This window comes from Leopardus geoffroyi, chromosome X (assembly GCF_018350155.1).
Source record: "Leopardus geoffroyi isolate Oge1 chromosome X, O.geoffroyi_Oge1_pat1.0, whole genome shotgun sequence".
Taxonomy (NCBI): Eukaryota; Metazoa; Chordata; class Mammalia; order Carnivora; family Felidae; genus Leopardus; species Leopardus geoffroyi.
The window spans coordinates 102,567,953-102,590,672 of NC_059343.1; the positions used below are offsets into that span (position 1 = coordinate 102,567,953).

Genomic DNA, 22,720 nt, shown 5'->3' on the forward strand with positions numbered 1-22,720 from the left:
ACCTGCTGCTGCTTTATCATTTAAGTTGATATAATATTCTAAATCCTTTGTTGTCATTTCAACAATCTTCACAGCATCTTCACCTGGAGTAGATTCCATCTCAAGAAACCACTTTCTTTGATCGTCTATAAGAAGCATTCCTCATTCGTTAGAAGTTTTGTCATAGGATTTCAGCAATTCAGTCACATCTTTAGGCTCCATTTCCTCCTCCTTCTCCTTTTTTTTTTTTTTAATGTTTAAGGTGGGGGAAGGGGCAGAGAGAGAGAGAGAAAATATCCCAAGTAGGCTCCACACTGTCAGCACAGAGGCTGACGTGCGGCTAGATCTCACAAACTTAGGAGATCACAATCTGAGCTGAAATGAAGAGTCATATGTTTAACTGACTGAGCCATCCAGGGGCCCCTTCAGGCTCCATTTCTGATTTTAGTTCTTTTGCTATTTCTACCACATCTGCAGTGAAATTTCTACCACATCTACTGGAAGTGTTGAAGCCCTCAAAGTCAGCTATGAGGGTTACAATCAACAACTTCTAAACTCCTGTTAATGTTGATATTTTGACTTCTTCCCATGGATCACAAATATTCTAAATGGCATATAGAATGATGAATCATTTACAGAAGGTATTCAATTGACTTTGCTCATATACATCAGAGGAATCACCAACTATGGCAGCTATAGCCTTGTGAAACGTATTTCTTAAATAAGAAGATTTGAAAGTTGAAATTTTCCTGATCCATGGGCTGCAGAATGGATTTTGTGTTAGTAGGCACAAAAATAACATGAATCTCCTATTGTACATTTCCATCAGAGCTCGTGGGTGACCAGGTGCTTTGTCAATAGGCAGTAATATTTTGAAAGGAATTTTTTTTCCTGAGCAGTAGGCCTCAAACGTGGGTTTCATATATTCAGTAAACCATGTTGACAACAGGCTTTGTTGTTCCACTTATAGAGCACAGACATAGTAGATTCAGCGTAATTCTTAAGGGCCCTAGGATTTTTGGAATGGTAAATGAACATTGCCTTCAACTTAAAGTCACCAGCTGCATTAGTCCCTGACAGGAGGGTCAGTCTGTCCTTTGAAGCTTTGAAGACCAGCATTGACTTCTCTCTAGCTAGCTATGAAAGTCTAAGATGGCGTCTACTTCCACGATAAGGCTATTTTGTTTACTTTGGAAATTTATTGTTGAGTAGCTACCCTGGTTAATTATCTTAGCTAGTTTTCTGGATAATTTACTACAGCTTCTACATCAGCATTTACTGCCTCACCTTGCACTTTGATGTGAAGGAGACACCTTCTTTCCTTAAACTTCATGAACCAACCTCTCCTAGCTTCAGTTTTCCTTCTGCATTTTCTTCACCTTTGCCAGCCTTTGTAAAATCAAAGAGAGTTGTGAGGCCTTACCCTGGATTAGGCTTTGGCTTAAGGCACTTTTGTGGCTGGTTTGATTCTCTTATCCAGACCTGTAAAACTTTCTCCATATCAGCAATAAGACCGTTTCATTTTGTTGTCATCATGTGTTCAGTGAACAACACATCATTTTCTGCAAGAATTTTTCCTTTTCATTTATAACTTGGCTATTTGGCTCAAGAGGCCTGCCTATCTTTTGGCCTATCTCTGCTTTTGGCATGCCTTCCTTGTTAAGCTAATCATTTTTAGCTTTTAATTTAAAGGGAGAGATGTGCAACTCTTTCTTTCACTTAAACACTTGGAGGTCATTGTAGGGTTATTAATTGGCCTACTTTTAATACTAGTATGTCTCAAGGACTACACAGGTCTGAGGAGAGAGAGAGGTGAGGAAATCAGAGCACACACAGCATTTATTAAGTTCGCAGTCTTACATAGGCACGGTTTATGGTGCCCCATAACAACTACAATACTGACATCAAAGATCTCAGATTCCCATAACAAATATAATAATGAAAAAGTTTAAAATATTGAGAGAATTACCAAAATGTGACAGAGACCCAAAGTGAGCATGTGCTGTTGGATAAATGGCTCCAATAGACTTGCTTGACACATGGTTGCCACAAACTTTTGGTTTGTAAAAACAATACAACCCGCAAACGAAACAACCCGCGGTATCTGTGAAGTGCAATACAACAATATATGTTTCTATATTTTGAGTACAAATGCCTTGCCAGATACATGACTTGCAAATATTTTGCCCTATTCTGTGGATTGTCTTTTCTCATCCTTGATGGAGTCTTTTGAAATACAAAAGTTTTCAATGTGATTAAGTGAAATTCGTCGTTTGTCTCTCATGCTTTTAGTCTAATATCTAGGAATAGTTTGCTTAACACACAGTTAAAGATTTACTTAGTTGCTTTATCGTTTTAGCTGTTACATTTTGGTCTTTGATCATTTTGAGTTAAGGTTTGTGTATGGTATGAGGTAGGGCCCAACTTCATTCTTCTGCATACAGATACCCAGTTTTGCCAGCACCATTTGTTGAAAAGCTAGTCTTCATTGAATTGTCTTGGCATCAAAAAAATGAAGTAACCATCAATATAAAAAAAATAAATTTTTAGATTCCCATTTTTAGATTCTCATTTTTATTCCATTGATCGACACATTAATCCTTAAGCCAGTATTATCTTGATTACTGTAACTTTGTAGCAGGTTTTCAAAATCATGAAGTGTGAGTCCTCCAACTTTGTGTTTCTTTTTCAAGATTGTTGGACTATTCTAGGTCTCTTGAATTACCATAAGGATTTTAGGATCAGCTTTCCAATTTCTACTAAGAAGACAGCTAGGCTTTAAAAAAAGTTTTTTTTTTTAATGTTGTTTACGTTTGAGAGAGAGAGTGCACAAGTGGGGGAGGGAGGGACACACACACACACACACACACACACACACACACACACACACAGAATCCTAAGCAGGCTCCAGGCTCTGAGCTGTCAGCACTGAGCCCAGTGCAGGGCTCGAACTCAGGAACTGAGATCATGACCTGAGACGAAGTCGGACGCTTAACCGACTGAGCCACCCAGGTGCCCCATTTAATAGGGATTGTGTTGAGTCCGTAGATCTATTTGGAAAGTATTGTCATCTAATAATATTAAGTCTCCAGATCCATGAACTGTCCTACTTTCTTATGATGTTTATTTAGCCATCAATTTGCTTTTGTTATTAACATGGGACTATTAGTGCTCAGTGATGAAAAAAAATTGTTTGGTGGTGCATTTTCTCATTGACCCAGCCATTCACATCTTTTAAAAGATTTTTGTTTTCATTTCATTGAAATGTTAATATTCAAGTGTTATTTATATTTACTACCATATTTTAGTGAAAAAAAATGGGTGTGATGTTTAATATTTTCTAGGATATCCTTAATGTCACTAAGAAGTAAGTAGTTACACTTTATAGAGTTGGGTCCCATGGTTTTCAGATTCCTTTTAATGCAGATTAAACAGAAGAGCGATCATCATTTTGTGGCATCAGGTGATTATTTTATTGAATTCAGTTAAAATTTAATTTTAAATTTTAGTACACAAGTATGTATATATTAATTTGAAGTAATGGGATACCATTTAATGTTGAATCTTAATGACTTTAATCACACTTAATTCTTAGAACATTGCAAAAGCTAATTTTTTTTTTTGCATTAGCAAAAGTTAATTTTTCTTTAATTTCCTCCTCTGCTGTAGTCGGTGGTAGATGATTGGATAGAATCCTACAAGCATGACCGAGATATAGCACTTCTTGACCTCATCAACTTTTTTATTCAGTGTTCAGGCTGTAAAGGTAAGATACATTTATTTTGGAAGCAGAATGTTCTCAAATGATCTCTTTCTGTTCCACCTAAATATACATTAGTGCTTTACATGGAAAATAATGCCAAGATATTGAATTGTTTGCATTATAATCATACAAAATGTTAAAGGAAAAAAGAGCAAAGAACAAAATAAGAAAGAAACTCTGTTGAGACCATTGTATTCATATGTGAAAGTTAACTAAAAACTTGGCAATTTATAATTATTATATTACTTTTATTAGATATATTTCCCACTTTCAGCATCTGGTTTTAGGAACAAAGAAATGGATTAAGAAGGGAGGAGGAAGATAATGAAGAGATACAGGTTCAAGTGGCAGGGAATTGTAAAGTGTAGGGAGTTTAAAAGTGCCATGAATAAGAGTAAGTAAGTAGGTAAGTAAGTAACTAAGTTAAGTAAGGTTTTGGTGAACTTTCTAGTTTTTTTTTTTTCTCTAAAAAGTAGAGAAGTTTCGGAGTGGGGTTTTGTTGAAATTTTTTTTTCACTTTATTTAAAAAGATTTTGAAGTAGGAGTGAGGTAAATATAAAATACAGTAGTGTCTTCCCTGGGGCAAAAATACTTAGTGCAGACATTTGGCAGGGAGACAAAATTATGTAAGTTGGGGGGTGTCATACATCCTGATCTGGATCAGTAAATGATTCAGACAAAATCCTGGGCAGGTTAGGACCTATTTTGTTTCTCTGTAATACTTGGTCCGTCCTTGAAATTCTAGAAGGTGTCCAGGAAAATAAATGTTACAGAGTTTTCCAAGAGTATTACATTTTTTTTAAATGAAAGTGGTACCAAAAACAGGCATTAGTAATAAGTCAGGAGGAGGGATGTTTGCTTAAAAATAGATCTGAGAAGTTAAGATGTTAATGACAGATTTAAGTAAATCTGTAAAGAGAATCCAAAGAAGCAAATTATTTATGTCTACTCCTTTAATTCTATAATAATACTTTAAAAGTACTATTATTGAAGTTGTAAAACAAGTCACGTTTTTTAAATGAGTTTTTACTTTTTTATTTTTATTTTTTAACTTTGAAAGTGACATTTTATTGAAAATAGAGTTTACATTCTTCTCACATTACTTTCTCTTCCAAGTAGCAGAGGAGTAAAATCCTAATTCTCAAAATTACACTGCTCAGTGTAAAATTTAGATAATCTGTTTATATAAAGACTTTTTCAGTTAAGTTTTTAAAATATTTATTTTAATTTCAGTGTGTTAACATGTAGTATTCTGTTATTTTCAGGTGTACAGTTTAGTAATTCAGCAGTTCCTATGAACAAGTAACCTTTTAAGAAATGATACATTTTATTTGAGGTTGATCACAACATTCAGTGCAGCATGCATACTAGATATTATGTATGAGAGTCCAGATGGATAAAAAATTAACTTCTTGAGTCTTACCTGCATAATCTCATTAATGTGGTCAGTTTTGAGATTTTAAAAATTGTCTTTTTAGAGACTTTAAAACTTTAGAGTACAGAGTTGCCTAGTGTACTTCTCAGCTATAGGTAGCCACAAATCAGTATTACAGAATTCTGCAGACTCTGCTCAAGGGGTGTGTAGTAATGACAGAGTGATGAATCAGAATAACACTTTTCATAAATGAGATATGTCAATATTATTTTTATTTTGTCTACGTCCAGTCTATTTTTCTGGAGTAGAAGAAATCAGGTACCTGTTTGTGGTGGTGTGTAATCAAGGGCCCCGTCCTTTTTCTTTAGATTCTTTGACAGTGGAAGGTTGATTGCAGAACAACTGAACAGGTGCCAGAAATAACTTGATGAGCTAAAGTTCTGATTTTTATGTTTAGTCTTCCCTGTTATACGGTAGTTTGGTTAGTTTTAGTTTCCTTAGTTAGGCTCCTCATTGTAGTTTTAAAGCAAGGCCGTAGTCAGAGCATTTTCCTTTATCAGATTCATTCCTTTTCTGGCACCAGCGTGTTTTATGAATCAGGAGCCTGCCAGTTGAGCGTTTGGATACACTTGGTCATAAACTAGGTTGTCCAGATTTTTAAAAATTGAAGGTGTTGAAAACTTAAATTATCAGGTATATTTAAACACTGCCATAATATTTATTTTAGAATCAAGAAAGTTCCACAAAGGAGAATTTATCATATAATCCAAAGTTAAGCTCATTAAATGCTTTCAAAACATACTCAGCATAATTTAAATTGAATTCTTTTATAAACGAGTTAGAAACATCGTTATGTATATGTATTGTACTTTAACCTTTTGCTTTTGGAGTCCTGATTGTCATCATGAACATCAGTTATTTTACTGTAGTTTTGCCTTTAGCAGCTATTGAGGTGTGGTGGGATATTTGGTGCTACACTGAAGGCTTCAGGCTGCTTTGTGGTGGCTGGATGTGGCCAGTGTTTCCTTCTTTCTTTCCTGGTCAGCTGTCACTTTTCAGTTTATCAGCTTTTAGCAGTCTGTCTTCATCTCTTCTACAATTTCAAGGCAGTGCCTTAGGCCTGGTGTCTTTTTTAATTTTTTTTTTTTTCAACGTTTATTTATTTTTGGGACAGAGAGAGGCAGAGCATGAACGGGGGAGGGGCAGAGAGAGAGGGAGACACAGAATCGGAAACAGGCTCCAGGCTCTGAGCCATCAGCCCAGAGCCCGACGCGGGGCTCGAACTCACGGACCGCGAGATCGTGACCTGGCTGAAGTCGGACGCTTAACCGACTGCGCCACCCAGGCGCCCCAGGCCTGGTGTCTTAATGGCACCTTCACACCTGCCCCAGGGGATACATGCACGGAGTTTGTGACAGCTATTTTTTTTCTGCTTATTTTTGGGTTTCTGGCTGTTATATGGTCAGTGAGATCAGAGAGGAGCTTTAGAAATGGGACACTTGTCGAAATGTATGCAGCATGTTTGCTTTGAGATTTATTTATTATATGCCATGTTTATTTTGTAGAAATTGTTTCAGGGATTGAGCAACATGTCTTTCTATAGCATTGCCAAGTTTATAGCACCTGGGTGTAAAGTGTAGGAAGGTTCTGAAGATGGTATATCCATGATTCTAGATTAAAATAAAAACCTTTGGAATGTTTTTGAGAATGTCCTTCTTTAGCAAGGAAAATGGTGCTTCCTTCCAGATTTGTTAATATTTTAAAACCATCATGTAGTTCTTTAATGTTGAGGTAAGTAAAGGCTCTTCACAGCACCACTAGAAATTGATCTTACCTGGGGGTGGCAGCATGATGAAGATGAATCATTGCAGACAAAGTATTTAGCTTCTCTTCGCCTTAGCCTTTAGCTTCCTCATCTGTAAAGCTAGGATTACAGTGCCTGCCTCATAGGCTTGTTCCCAGAGCTGCATGTATGTCACGTGGCTGGTGTATAGGAGGCTCATTGGATGCTAGTTCCTCTTGTAGCCTTGCTGGCATTATTACGCTACTGGGAAGTGTTAAATTGCATGCCCATAGAGAAGGAGCTCAGGTATCAGTTGTTCTTTTCTGGTTTGGGGTTGGAAAGAGAGTATGGTATTTTATTGTTGTTTTTAAATTTATATATACACACACAAGTATGTGCATATACAAAATATATCATGGTTAATTGAAAGAAGTCTAATTGTATCTAATTTAAAAAAATGTTTAGAGAGAGAGTGTGCATGTGAGCTGGTGGGGGGGGGGACGGTAGGTTGAGGGGCGGGCAGAGACGGAGAGGTAGAGAATCCCAAGCAGGCTCCATGCTGTCAGTACAGAGCCTGATGCAGGGCTCAAACTCAAGAATGCTGAGATCATGACTTGAGCCGAAATCCAGAGTTGGAAGCTTAACTGACTGAGCCACCCATACGCCCCTATATCTAATTTTTATAATATATCTAATCTTCTTATACCAAGACACTTTTTTTAGATGGTACTATATTTATGGTGTTCATAGTGCTATGACTGGCAAGGAATAAGTAATCCAGCAATAGAAATAGGAATTTGAGAATCTAGTTTTTACATGATTTTTTAAAAAATAATCTGATACCCCATCAGTGGAAGTTCATGTGCATCTTCTTCCTGTCTTGTCTTTTTTCTAGAAATCCCTTTTCTGATACTTGATCTCTCTACTGGCTAACTTGTACTACTTGTAATGTACCCCGTTTCTCCTCCCCTTTCCCATATTCCTTTGAAATTCTGAATGTCCTTATCAGATTCCTTCTCTGTGAAACACCTGACTTATGCTAATTTATTTATTTTTTGTCTAACCTATAGCTTTTGTTGGCATTGCCACTCATTAGGGCATTTCTTATATATTGCATTTAATAGTTTTTATTTTTTCCTTCCTCCTTCCAAGAGAGAGCGGGAGCTGGGGAGAGGGAGAGTGAGAGTGAGAGGGAGAGCGAGAGAATCCCAAGCAGTCTCTGCACTGTCAGCGCAGAGCCCTTCTCAGGGCTCGATCTTGTAACTGTGAAATCATGACTTGAGCCAAAATCAAGAGTCAGACGTTTAACTGACTGAGCCACCTGGACGCCTCCTTCCTGTTTCTGTTATTCTTTATTAAAACTTCCAGCTAGATTACAAGATGAGCAGGAACTACAACTTACTGTCTATTTGAAACCTTTTGGAGGATAACGAGTTATTGCCTTATACATAGTGGTGTTTAATAAGGAAACTTGGCTAAAGTGAACTTTACCTATCACTCTCTTCCTTATTCAGTTTTATACTTGAAGTTTTAATTGTTACTCTGGGTATTGCCTCACCCTTGATGACATTTTATATTAAAAGGGGTTAAGCTAGTATACATATTATAGGTAAGACTAGATTAAGTCAGTTAGAAATGTTATAGAGACTGACAGTGTTAGAGGCTGACTTAGAAGTTCTCTTTATTTTATTCATTCTACAATGTATATTAACTTCTTACACTTGCACATTTCAGGAGTTGTCACAGCAGAAATGTTTAGACATATGCAGAACTCTGAAATAATTCGAAAAATGACTGAAGAGTTTGATGAGGTAACTTATCCTAAATGTTTTGATAATTTTATGCATGTTGATCTTGATTTACCCTTGAAAGTATTCTTAAATTCTGAGTGTTAGTGTTATGGATAACAGCTTTGGCATCAGATTTAATCAGATGATGAGATATGATCTTGGGCAAGTTGTTATCTTGGCATCAGTTTCATGATCTGTAAAATGGGGCCAATAATACTTCTTTCATAAGGCTGTTGTAAAGATTTAACTCAGTAATGTTTGAAAAATTTCTTAGCATTTTACAATGCCTGGTATATAGTAAGAACTTAATATATGGTAGCTTTTATTATTGTCAAAAAATTAAAACTTCAAGAAAGAATAAAATGTAGTGCCTAAGAACACATCGTGGAATATTGTTAAAGATAGATTTGGTCAATATTTGGGGAACAGGTACCTTAGGCAAAAGACTATACAGTTGACCCTTGAACAGCGGGGGGATAAAGGATGCTAATCCTCTCCCCCCCCCCCCCCCCCCAAACCACCATGGTCAAAAATAGGCATGTAACTTTGCCCCACCCTCCCTTAACTATTATAATAGCCTACTCTTCCCTGGAAGCTTTACCAGTGAACGGTCGATTAACAAACATTTGTATGTTATATACCATATTCTTATAATAAAGTAAGGTAGAGAAAAGAAAATGTTACTAAGAAAATAAATTTACAGTACTATACATATGTTTATTGAAGAAAATCCATGTATAAGTGGACCCGTACAGTTCAAACCCATGTTGTTTAAGGGTCAGTTCTCTATACGTTATTATTTAGAATATCTTTTATGTTTCAAATATGAGTAATAAGAACAATACAAATAAAAAAATACTAGCTTAGACTTGAGTGAATTCTTTATCACAGTGATGTCTTTGAAGTACTGTTACCAATAAAGACAGATTTACTATAATGTAAGCTCCTTCAGGGCAGGGTTCACAGCTGCATTCCAGGACCAGCAGGTTTACTCTTCAAAACTTGTCGGTGTGGATTTTCAAGTAGAAAGTCTGGTCTAATTTGAGTTTTACTTGATCATTTTTTTTCTTGCTTACTCTGACGAAGGAGCTTTCAACTATCATTCTAAAAGATAGACAAGATTTGTTTAAAAAGGCTTTGATGATCACTAAGTGCTATTAATCAGTCTTCAAGTAGTTGAGAGGTAATTATGAGTAATGGTATTACAGCAGTCCCTTCCCGCCCCCCACCCCTTCCTTTATCCCCGGGGGATACATTCCAAGATCTCCAGTGGATGCCTGAAGCCACAAATAGTACCAGACCCTATATATTCTATATTTTTTCTATGTATACATACCTGTGATAAAGTTTAATTTATTAATTAGACACAATAAGAGATTAACAATAACTAACAATAAAACAGAACAATTCTAACACTATACTGTAATAAAAGTTACATGATTGTAGTCTGTCTCTCTCAAAATATCTTGTGCTGTACTCACCCTTATGATGATGTGAGATGACAAAATTACCTACATGATGAGGTGAAGTGGGGTGAGTGACATAGGTGTTGTGACATAGTGTTAGGCTACTATTGACCTGACAATACCTCAGAAGAAAGATCATCTGCTTTTGGATGGAGGTTGACTGTGGGTAACTGAAAGGTGGAAAATGAAACTGGATAATGGTGGGAGGGCCTACTTTATTTTAACTTACTAATATCAAAATGTTTTAGTGAGAACCTTTTTACTAAAGGGAAATAGCTATTTGAGATAAGAATCCTGAAATCTGATTTGAAAGTATCCGCAAACTAACAACAATTAAGATGATACAGTTCATTGTAGCCACTAAATGATTTAATCAGATAATATGGAAGAAAGGTTTTTTCTGGAATATTAGGATCTTGTTCTCAGATGAGAAATAATAGTTCAACTTCTATATGCCATGACCTAAAATTAAAAAAAAAATGTTTCTCTGATGACAAAATATAGGGGTGCCTGGCTGGCTCAGTTGGTAGAGCATGCAACTTTTGATCTTAGAGTTGTGAGTTCAAGCCCCCTCGTTGGGCGTGGAGTCTACTTAAGAAGAAAAATATATCATGGTTAAAAAATGTACTAAACTGTACCAATAAAATGATCTTAAGTCTCTAGGATACTCTTGAAAGCAACTCTTACTTTTGGATGTTCTGTGGAGTATTGGCCTTCGTTTTTATTTTTTAAGGATTTGTTTTTAATGATTTATGGGGATTCTCAATGTAACTGCACTGGAGAATGCCCCATCTTTATGTAGAAGAAAACTCAAGTACCAGTCTTTCCAGGCTATACTAGCTATCTTTACATTTCTTTTAAAAATTATATCATTTTAAAAAAATAACTATGTCATTGTTTATGTCTTTTGACTGATGTCCTTGAAGCTAATGAAAATATACATTGTAATCTTTTGATTATTTATAAATCATAACATCATTTAGACTGGTTGAGAGTATGATTTCATCATTTTTAATCCATTAAAAATAGAACATTGGTTTGATTTTTGCTATGCTTTTGTTTTAAAGAAATTTAATCAGTTTATCTTTGTTAATCAGAATAATGTTTTGCTTTGATGGGAGAACCTTTATATTTTTAACATTGAGTAATGGTATATATTTTTATTAGTTAAAGTGAATTCAGAATATCCATTTTGGTCTTAAAGAGAAGTGTTCAAAGGTACCTCCACCTTTGCATATTCTCCTGCCTACTTTGAGGATTTAATGGAGAAGAAGGGTGAGGTAAAGGAGTCTATTTTCAGCTTTTGCCTAGGGAATTTCAAAGACAAGCGAAAATTTGTTAAATCATGTGTTTTAAGTGAAATTCCTGTTTAAAATTTTTGTTTTTAGGATAGTGGAGACTATCCACTTACCATGGCTGGGCCTCAGTGGAAGAAGTTCAAATCCAGTTTTTGTGAATTCATTGGCGTATTAGTACGGCAGTGTCAGTATAGCATCATATATGATGAGTACATGATGGATACAGTCATTTCACTTCTTACAGGATTGTCTGACTCACAAGTCAGAGCATTTCGACATACAAGCACCCTGGCAGGTCAGTATTTAAAATTTTTTTGCCTATTTCTTTAGGTTAGAGATGAAAATCGTTTTCATTAATAGAAATGAAATAATCACACAAATTAATTTTGCTTGTAGAGTAACCATCAACAGGACACTCTTCCTCCACTCCCCCCCTTGCCCCATGAATTACTGGGAATGCAATGATATTTTCAGTTTTGATTTTTAAAGGTATATTATAGTTAGTATATATTGTGATTTTCTTGTGTTAAACCTACTTGATTGCTATGCCACAGAAGGGGAAAAGAAGTGGATAGGAATGTGTCATGTTTTTGAAAGACGTTTTATCAGGGAGAATATTGACAGCAAATTTGGGGAGACTGTCAGTCACTTTGGATATGTAGTCCTAATGACCCTTATTTTGTCTCTGATTATGCACTGTCCCTCCTGGTTTGATGGTCCTGGCAGGATCATGTTTATTCTTTAATCACGCCACAAAAGTTTATTTTATTTTATTTTTTTTTATGTTTCAGAGTAACTTTAGACTGAGCTAAATTCTTTGATTTTTGAAATGAGTTATATTTTTAAGCCTTACATAATTCTAGAACAGTGATTTTTGGTGTTGGTGTTTATAAAATCTTTTGGTTCCTCCTTTGTGCTAAAAGTAAAATTGTTGATACGCTATCACTGAATATGTACTTCTTGGTTTGAGTTGGAAAAAAATCAACTAGACTTTCATTGTTACTATAGTATTATAAGCCTTAATGCTAGAATATATGATTTCTGCAAAAATTTTTCATTCTTTAAGTGTGGGGATATTTTTATCCTTTATTTTCCTAAAGAATTAAAGGTACAATTAAAAACGTACTTTTGCTAAGTCTTCCATTTTCAAAAAATGCAGGTAATCTGAGGGAAGGGAGTAGAGGAAAAAAAAAGCAAGCAATCTTTCTATAGGATTTTTGTTTTTAGATTGGAAGTCACAAAATACGAATGTGTTCTTGCTCTATGAATTTAGGTAGTGTTTAATATTAAGAACTTGATGGCTAAAGTAAATGAAAATAAGTATGATGACATAAGGTGGATAATTTTAGATCAGAATAACAATCTGAGGGAATGAAATAGCTCTGAAGAGAAAATTGAGGCTCCCTTTTAAAGACACCCAGTAGCCACAAATTAAGATTTAGTTTTGTGCTGTTCTATTATGCAATGAGAAGTAGTCTGGAGTAAACTAAAAAACGCATAAAATGGTGAGATAGTAGTTTTAAATCACAGTAAGTCTGGTCTCAGGAGCCAGGGTTCGGTAACAGAAGGTGGGAATCTGGAGGAAGTGTAATAAAAAGCACTTTATTTAAAAAAATTTTTTTTAATGTTTGTTTATTTTTGAGAGAGAGAGTACAAGAGGGGGAGGGGCAGAGAAAGAGGGAGACACAGTTTTACACACTATAGTTTGACATGAGCACTCAGATTGCTTCTCCCTTTGGTTATGGAGATAGCTAAATGACTGCTATATGAACCAAAATTTACTTAGAAGGTGAAATATCTCTGAAAAAGATCATAGGGGACACAGTTTAGAGTAGTGGGATATGAGCATAGTCTAAAGTCAGATTACCTGGTTTTTTAAAAGTTTATTTTTGACAGAGAGACAGAGACAGAGCATGAGTGGGGGAGGGGCAGATAGAGAAAGGGAGACACAGAATCTGAAGCAGGCCCCCTCAGGCTCTGAGCTGTCAGCACCGGGGCTCAAACTCCTGGACTGTAAGATCATGACCTGAGCCAAAGTCAGATGTGTAACGGACTGAGCCACCCGGGTGCCCCAGATTGCCTAGTTTTGGATACTGGTTTAACTACTTATATGAACTGTATAATACCAGGCATATTCCTTAATCTCCCTGGCCTTCAGTTTCCTCGTGAATGAAATGGGGATAATACTTGACTTTGAGAGCTGTTGTGAGGTTTAGGAGACAATCCATGAAAAGTACTGTAACATAGGTAACTGACATAGTAAGTATTCAGTACACATTAGCTGTTGTTTATTTTGTTGTTGTCATTTGTAGCAGCTGTATTTTTCTTTTCTGTTAGAAGCAGAACAGCCCATTTTGTCCTTAATTTCTCTTAACTTGATATTAAATTGTAAAATTTTGCATCTGTGAAACTAATTTCAACATTTTCCATTTAAAAATAGCTATGAAGTTGATGACAGCTTTGGTGAATGTGGCACTAAATCTTAGCATTAATATGGATAACACACAAAGACAGTATGAGGCAGAACGGAATAAAATGATTGGAAAACGAGCCAATGAGAGGCTAGAACTCCTGCTACAGAAGCGGAAGGAGGTAAACTTCTGTGTTGAGTTTTTTTTTAATGCTATTTATTTATTTATTTATTTATTTATTTATTTATTTATTTATTTATTTATCAAGAGTGAGAGCGAGAGAGAGAGAATGCGCACATGCACGTGTGTGAGCTTGAGCGAGGAGGGTCAGAGAGAGGGAGAGAGCGAGTCCTAAGCAGTCTCTGCACTGTAGCGTGCAGCGCTACACAGAGCTGGAGCTCATGAACTGTGAAGCCATGACGTGAGCTAAAGTCAAGAGTTAGATGCTTTATTGATTGAGCACCCAGATGCCCCTGTATTAAATATTTAATCTGTTAATCCATGACCAACGTGGCCACCGTGAATTATCATATAACTTTGCAAGTTCATCAAACTTTTGGGAATGATTTAAATTTAAATAACATTTCAGGTTGTTTAAATGTCCAGTTCGGTTGACTGTGCAAACCAGCAGTACCTTTTGCATGCATTTTCTTTTCTGTGTGGACTAGGATTAAGAGTTCAAGGTTTTAAGTAAGGAGTCCTGGCCATTCAGACAAGTTGTTTTAAGCCTTAGTATTTATCTCTGCCATGAAAATGTCTCTGTTAACTTCTTCCCCAAGCTTGTTGTCAGGATGAATTCAGGTTTTACTTCTGTGACATCACTGTGAAAAATTACTTATGGGCTATTCATGGTGTCTCAATTGCTGCCCTTTTTTTTTTCCTTTTTTCTTTTTTTTTTGGTAGTATAGGAGGGCAGTTAGCATTAACAACCGACCGCCAAATTTAACTTTGAATGAGGAGACTATTTTTCAGCCTTAAAAAATTTTTTTAATGTTTATTTTTGCGTGAAAGACACAGAGGGTGAGCAGGGGAGGGGCACAGAGAGAGAGGGAGACACAGAATCCGAAGCAGGCTCCAGGCTTGGCACTGTCAGCACAGAGCTTGACGTGGGGCTCGAACTCACAAGCCGCAAGATCTTGACCTGCGCCGAAGTTGAGCACATAACCGACTGAGCCACCCAGGCACCCCCTAAATAAAATATTTTAATGTTGTGTTTGTGATTTTTAATTCCTCCTTCATTAGTGATACATATTTTGCTGTCTGATATTTGTGATGTTTGTGCTCATTTCTAATCTGCAAGATCTGATGTTTTAGAAGTGTTAGTAATGCAGTTGAGTTAATATTTGCCATGGTAATCCATAAATTCCTACTTGATTTTGACATATTTGGGGTTGGTAGTAGCTACAATTTTAGTTGATTATTTTTGGGATAGTCAATAACTTTAAAATGTCCTGACTCAACAAAAGCCTCAAAATCTTGTCCATATTTTCCCCCTACCTAAATTCCTCATCTTTTTTGTATAATTTGAAATGGAAGAATTGACCTTTTTGCCCCTTAATTTAGATAATAACGTTCATCAGATTTATTAGGTAAACATAATGCATGTCTTAGGCCTTGAAATTATGGTCCAATTCTTGGACATTATTTTAAGATTGTGAGCATAGAACGAGTGGATATAGGTAAAAGGATTTTGAGATTAAAATTCCTGTACAGGTATAAGATATTAATACTTCTAGGTTAGGGTTAAGTTTTTGACCACCTTGTACATTTGACTATTTATCTGTGCTAATGAATATAAGAAGCACATGCCCTTATTAGCATTATTTGGAAATGCAAGAATGTATTTATAAAAGAAAAAAATACATTTTACAAAAGCACAGAACATAATCTAAAAGCTCATTGATACTTAAACTGTGAAAGATTTTTCTTCTCTCAAGCTCTGAAACAATTTTGTCTTCATTCTCAAACTCTGAATTAAAATAATGGGAGTAGATAAGTAAACAAAGATTTTAAAATGTTTACTTGATTATTTAAGGTGCGATTTGTTTCCTTCAAAAGAATTTAGCAGGGAGATTCATTTTTACTAAGTTATTTTACTCAAATATCTTTTGTTCTTTTTTTTTTTTTTTTTTTCAACGTTTATTTATTTTTGGGACAGAGAGAGACAGAGCATGAACGGGGGAGGGGCAGAGAGAGAGGGAGACACAGAATCGGAAACAGGCTCCAGGCTCTGAGCCATCAGCCCAGAGCCCAACGCGGGGCTCGAACTCACGGACCACGAGATCGTGACCTGGCTGAAGTCGGACGCTTAACCGACTGCGCCACCCAGGCGCCCCTATCTTTTGTTCTTTGAACAAGCACTGTAACATTTCTTTTTCTGATGATTATGACCAAGATAATGAAATAATGTTAGGCTTTTTTGATATGAACATACATGTTATATAATAGGTGATATGTGTGATAATAAATTACTTCACAGATTCTTATGTGCCTTTTTACAGTGGAAATTTGTGACCCTTAGAAAAGGCTAATCTACCAGGTAAACATTAAAAGCCACGTCAAATATTCTAGGTATCAAGGGACTTTGGCTACCTGATCTACAGCAGCTGTTACTTTTTGTGTGTGGTTACTGTTGTCTAGTAGAGTTAAAAATTAGATTTAATTACCAAAATACTGGGGAGACCTGCATTTGTACTTGTAACAACTTCTAGAAGTTCTTTTCATTGTCCTTCCTTACAATTGAAAAGAAATGATGTATTCTTTTCAGCTTCAGGAAAATCAAGACGAGATAGAAAATATGATGAATGCAATATTTAAGGGAGTGTTTGTACATAGATACCGGTAAGTCAGGACATTTTTTCTATGTAATTCTTTTTTTTATAGAGTTTAAATTTATTCATTTATTCTAAGAGAGAGAGAGAGCACACAAATGCACACGGGAGCTAGTGGCAGAGAGAGAGGGAGAGAATCCCAAGTAGGCTCTGTGCTGTCAGCGTGCAGCCTGATGCAGGGCTTGATCTCACGAACCGCCAGATCATGACCTGAGCCAATATCAAGAAATCAAGAGTGAGATGTTTAACTGACTGAGCCACCCAGGCGCCCTCGATGTAATTCTTTTTTCCTATTCAAGTTTGGGTATTTAGTGGTTTAGGCAGTATAAATCAGTGGAAGGAGCACTGGAACAAGATCAGTGTTAGAAGGTAAGGTCTTCCACTGATTGAGCTACTCGACAGTCAAGTTATTTAACTGCTCTGAAGTTGATGTTTTCTCTCTGAAAAATGGGGTAATGTGCTTGACTTATAGCTGCCCAGCAGATGGAAGCTACTTCTATGATTAGGACTCAGAGCACAGAATACTTCATTGCCTTTGGATGTACTATGTTTAAATTTTTTTGTTTTTTCAACGTTTATTTATTTTTGGGACAGAGAGAGACAGAGCATGAATGGGGGAGGGGCAGAGAGAGAGGGAGACACAGAATCGGAAGCAGGCTCCAGGCTCTGAGCCATCAGCCCAGAGCCTGACGCGGGGCTCGAACTCCCGGACCGCGAGATCGTGACCTGGCTGAAGTTGGACGCTTAACCGACTGCGCCACCCAGGCGCCCCTGGATGTACTATGTTAATAGAAACTATGCATGACAATTCTGGGCTCTACTGTTTTGCGTGTCAGTGGGAAAGTCTGGATAGATTTAAGGGGTTTTTTTGTTCGTTTTGTTTTGTTTCGTTTTGCTGTTTTGAATGAGCAGAGGAAAGAAATAGGTAATCTTATCACCATTTCTCCTCTAACCTATTCTTTAAATGTTGGTCGCATTTTTATTCAACTTCTCCCTCACTTCCTCAACTTGTCAATTATTGAATCACTTCCTTTGTAATGTCCCTTTGTCCATTTTTTCCTTTTTGTTTCTGGTGTCACCATTATCTTAGTCTATTCTCCCACCATTTCTCATACCTAGAGATTATTGAAGTTTTCCTAAAACATTCTTTTGTTGTTATTCCTCTGCTCAGAAGCCTTCAGTAACTCACCAGTATCTATAGGCTGAATTCAAAATAAATTTAGTCTGACATTCAAATCCAAATTTAGCTTGGCCTCAATGTTATGTGTACCTAATTCTCTCCTGGAAAATTATGCTCTAACTAGACTAGTGTGCCTGCTGTTTTCTGAACACACTGTGCCCAGCAGGTGTGAGCAGAGGCTGGGATATGGCATGATATAAAAGGTGAGGGATTCGATTTTGTTTGTAGTTTTATTTAATTTTAAAGATTCATACGATGACTATTATGCTTTGCCAAATAGACTGTAAGCATTCAGGTGTCATGCATCAGTTCTACTTTTAAATCCCCAGTAATCCATAAAGGTATTTGGCGTCTCTTGACTAAATCACAAATCCTGTTGCTGTAGTGGCACTAATATATGTAATTTTTCTTTCCTTCATTTAGTGATGCAATAGCTGAAATCCGAGCTATTTGCATTGAAGAAATTGGCATTTGGATGAAAATGTATAGTGATGCCTTTTTAAATGACAGTTATTTAAAGTATGTTGGTTGGACTATGCATGATAAGGTGAGATATGCTCTTATAGAATATTTGTGTACATATAGGCATAGCTATCTACAGCTCTCATTCGTGAGGAGTATCTGCGTATAGGTATGCCTGGGACCACATTCCTATAGGCCCCTCTCTTTTATTCTTTTCTATCTTTTCCATGAGAACATGGTCTCCTGTATAAAAGTCCCCTAGACTTTTAAATCTTGGCCACTGATTTGGACATCAATCTTGAATTACTTTTTGTAGCGAAACATTAGAATCATGTATGAGGTGGTGGTCAGGCATTTCTTAGGGCAGTCAGAAGAGTCCTTATTCTTAATATGTGAGTGCTAAATACTTTTAAAATTTTTCTAACTTTTCTTCTCTCTTTGATAAACACTTATCTTTGCCAGATTATAAATTACTTTGCCTTTGACCTTTTTTATTTTCTGTTTTTTGTTAATCTACCTTTCTCTCAGGCTACCTTTTCACTAGCCTTGAAGTTCTTAGAATACATCCTTTACAAATACTTTTTTTGAAGGAAAACTTACTGTCAAATGTTCTACTATTGTCTTTCACGGTAGTATTGCTCTGAATAAGTTTTCAAAAAATTTTCATTTGACCTACAGAAATAGTAACCCAAAAGGTTTAGTCTTAAATGTATGTACTGATTTCTATTTTTGCATTATCAGGGATGAGAGGTTTTGAAAATGAAAGTTTTGGAGAATTGTATGGAAGATACTTAAATATTTAAAGTAGAAAATACTGTTTATGTCTTGAATATTCACGTTGAAGATATGCAGAGTTTTAATGCATTTTCTCCTCTTGTTTCATTTAGCAAGGTGAGGTAAGACTCAAATGTCTCACTGCTCTACAAGGGCTTTATTATAACAAAGAGCTTAATTCCAAACTGGAGCTTTTTACCAGTCGGTTCAAGGTTAGTATAACTTTAAGTTTTTAAAAATTACCTGTTGTTTGAAAATATTTTTCTCTAATTTTTACTTTATTTTTAAAAAATTTTTTTTTCCAATTTTTACTTTAAAAATATCTTAATTTTTTTTGTCCTTAGGATAGAATTGTATCTATGACCCTTGACAAAGAATATGATGTTGCAGTACAAGCAATAAAATTACTTACTCTTGTTTTACAGTAAGTATGTATTTATTGCATATTATTAATGTTCAGATGTTTAAATAAAACATTAGAGTATATAGTTTAAATTTATCTGGTTTTAAATTTTAATTACTTAAGTCACAGAATTTTTACAGCTAGAAGTTTAATTTTCTTACGTAAGGTTGTAGAAACAGGAAGAGGAAACCATTAGAGTAGAATATTTTAACTGAGCTAGGAATTCATGTGTTCCCATTCTGATGGCCAGTTTCCTTTCCAATTTCACTGTCTTAGGTGCCCTTGAAATAAAGTTAAACACTTGAGTACATTAAATATGCCTATTATATTTTGTCACTCTTTTAGAAAATAAAGTTAAACACTTGAGTACATTAAATATGCCTATTATATTTTGTCACTCTTTTAGAAAATAGTATTTACTGAAATTTCTCTGTAAACAATCTGAATTTAAAACATTCTTTTATGCATTTAACCTCCCCCCCCCCCCCCCGGATGGGGGGCATTAAGGAGGGCACTTTTTCGGATGAGCACTGGGTTCTACCTCTGAAGCCAAGACTATGGCTATGTTGACTAACTTGAGAGTAAAAAAAAAAAAAAAGAGAAAGACTAAAAAAGAAAATTCTATTATGTTCAAATGTAATAGTGATGCAATATTTTTTCCTTTTTAGAAAAATTTACCATCATATTTTAAAAAATTTGTTTTTTAATGTTTGTATTTGAGAGAGAGAGAGCATGCACATGAGCAGGGCAGGGGCAGGGAGAGGGAGAAACAGAATCCGAAGCAGTCTCCAGGCTCTGAGCTGTTAGCACAGAGCCCGATGCAGGGCTTGAACTCCCGAACCGTGAGATCATGACCTGAGCCGAGGTCGGATGCTTAACCGACTGAGCCACCCAGGTGCCCCTAAAATGTTTAATTGAAGTGTAGTTGACATAATATTAAATTAGTTTCAGGTGTACAACATAGTATTTCAAAAATAATATATATTATGAAACGCTCACCACAATATGTGTATCATAGTATTATTAACTACATTCCCTATGATACACTTTTCATCCTTGTCACTTACTTTATTACTGAAAATTTGTTCCTCTTAATCCCTTCATCCATTTTGCCCATTTGCCCCACTCCCCTCCCCTTTGGCACAGGGGTTCATTTTCTCCACAACCTCACCAACACTGTTATTTGTCTTTTTGATACTAGCCATTCTGACTGTTGTGAAGTAATACCTCATTGTGGTTTTGATTTGCATTTCCCTGATGATTAGTGATGTTGACCATCTTTTCATTTGTTTGTTGGTCATCTGTATGTCTTTGTAAAAATGTCTGTTCAGGTCCTCTGTCCAGTTTTTAATCAGATGTTTTTGGTATTGAGTTGTAGGAGTTCTTTATAGATGAAAACAGTATGGTGGTTCCTCAAAAAACTAAAAATAGAAGTACCATAGGATCCAGTAATTCCACTACTGGGTATTTACCTAAAGAACATGGAAACACTAATTCAAACAGATATATGTCCCTCTGTGTTTATTGGAGTATTATTTACAATAGCCAAGTTTAAGAAGCAGGTAATCTGTCCCATCAACAGATGAAGGATAAGATACGGTGTACACATGTACACACACACACACACACACACACACACACACACACGCACACACAGGAATATTACTCAGCCAATAAAAATTTACAATTTTAAACATTTTTTAAGTGTACAGTTTAGAGGCCTTTAGTAATGTTTATTTTGTTGTGAAGCCATCACCATTATCCATCTCCAGAACTATTTTTATCATCCCATACTGAAACTCTCTACCCATTAAACACTAACGCCCTATTCCTTCATTCCCCCCCAGCCCCTGGTGACCACTGTTCTACTTTCTATCTCTATAAATTAGACTATTTTAGGAAACTCCTATAACTGGAATCACATAGTATTTGTAATTTTGTATCTGGCTTATTTCACTTAGCATAATGTCTTGAGTTTATTCATGTTATAGCATGTATCAGGATTTCATTTACTTTTGAGGCTTAGTAATATTCCATTGTATGTTTATGCCACATTTTGTTTACCCATTCATCTGTCAGTGGACATTTAGTTTGTTAGCATGATCCAAATAATAATTGCAAAATGATTTTTTTAACGTACCATGCTAATTCTGACACTCGTATGGAAAATTCATCATGTATTGGTAGCCAGTGAAGCTGTGATAAAAACATTTAGTGAGTGATGACTGCCCAGTATTATTTTTAAAAAAGGATATTCTTTGTTCATTCTAAGATTATGTTCTTTCCTTTTTTTTAAATATTTTTTTTTTGAGAGAGAGCGAGCGAGCATGGGAGAGGGGCTGAGGGAAAAGGTGAGAATTTTTCACAGGTTCCATGCCCAGATCTCACGACCCTGAGATCACGACCTGAGCTGAAATCAGGAGTTGGATGCTTAACCAATTGAGCCACCCAGGCGCCCCCCAAAATCAATTATTTTTTACCTGTGTCCACAAATGGCTGGAAGTGATTTGGTTAAAATTAGCATTGCCTAGGACTCCCAATAAAATTCTCCCTCTTCTCTTTTTAAACTCTTTTACTGGCATATAACCGACTGAGCCACCCAGGCACCCCTGCGCAGTATCATTTTAAGCCATATTGTAGAACCATAGTAATTTTTAGATTTCGGTACTGGTGTGTGAATAGACTGTGATTAGTAGCAGGGAATAAAGAATAGAGACAAGCACAAATGAGTCAGGGAACCTAGTATAGGGTGAGGGTGACATTTTCCTGTAAGAAAATAAATGGTTTAAAAAAAAAAGAAATGGTTTTGTGACAACTAGGTTCTATTTGGGGAAAAATAAAATCGGATTCCCATCCCATTCCTTATACAAAAGTAATTTCCACATGGATGAAATGTTTAAATGCAAATAAGTGAAACCATTCAAGTACTAGATGAAAACCTGGGGGAGATTAAATATTTTTATTTGATATGTAAAATGACTGAGCAAGATCTTTCAGAGCTTGACATAAAACCTAGACATAACAAAAATCATTGAATTAATTACATAAAAAATTTAAAATGTCTGTATGACATAAAATACCACAAACTCAGAGAACCAATGACAGATTGGGCAAAATATTTTTTTATCAGAGGAGTTAATTTCAGTAAATCAATTTAAAGAATAGAAACCCAAGAATAGTCCAGAGTCAGGAAACCAAATTATGG

General features: G+C 35.9%; 1 protein-coding gene across 6 annotated transcripts in view; it reads left to right on the forward strand.

The window, feature by feature from the left end:
- Positions 1 to 22,720, forward strand: part of STAG2 (stromal antigen 2) — a 139,241-nt gene that overhangs the window by 65,770 nt on the left and 50,751 nt on the right. For all 6 annotated transcript variants that reach the window (XM_045472407.1, XM_045472412.1, XM_045472411.1 and 3 more), the window contains 8 exons: positions 3,649 to 3,745; positions 8,635 to 8,711; positions 11,545 to 11,749; positions 13,895 to 14,046; positions 16,633 to 16,706; positions 18,300 to 18,423; positions 19,226 to 19,324; positions 19,457 to 19,536. In XM_045472407.1, coding sequence (XP_045328363.1) covers positions 3,649 to 3,745; positions 8,635 to 8,711; positions 11,545 to 11,749; positions 13,895 to 14,046; positions 16,633 to 16,706; positions 18,300 to 18,423; positions 19,226 to 19,324; positions 19,457 to 19,536 — 908 coding nt within the window. The remainder of the gene's footprint in view (positions 1 to 3,648; positions 3,746 to 8,634; positions 8,712 to 11,544; positions 11,750 to 13,894; positions 14,047 to 16,632; positions 16,707 to 18,299; positions 18,424 to 19,225; positions 19,325 to 19,456; positions 19,537 to 22,720) is intronic.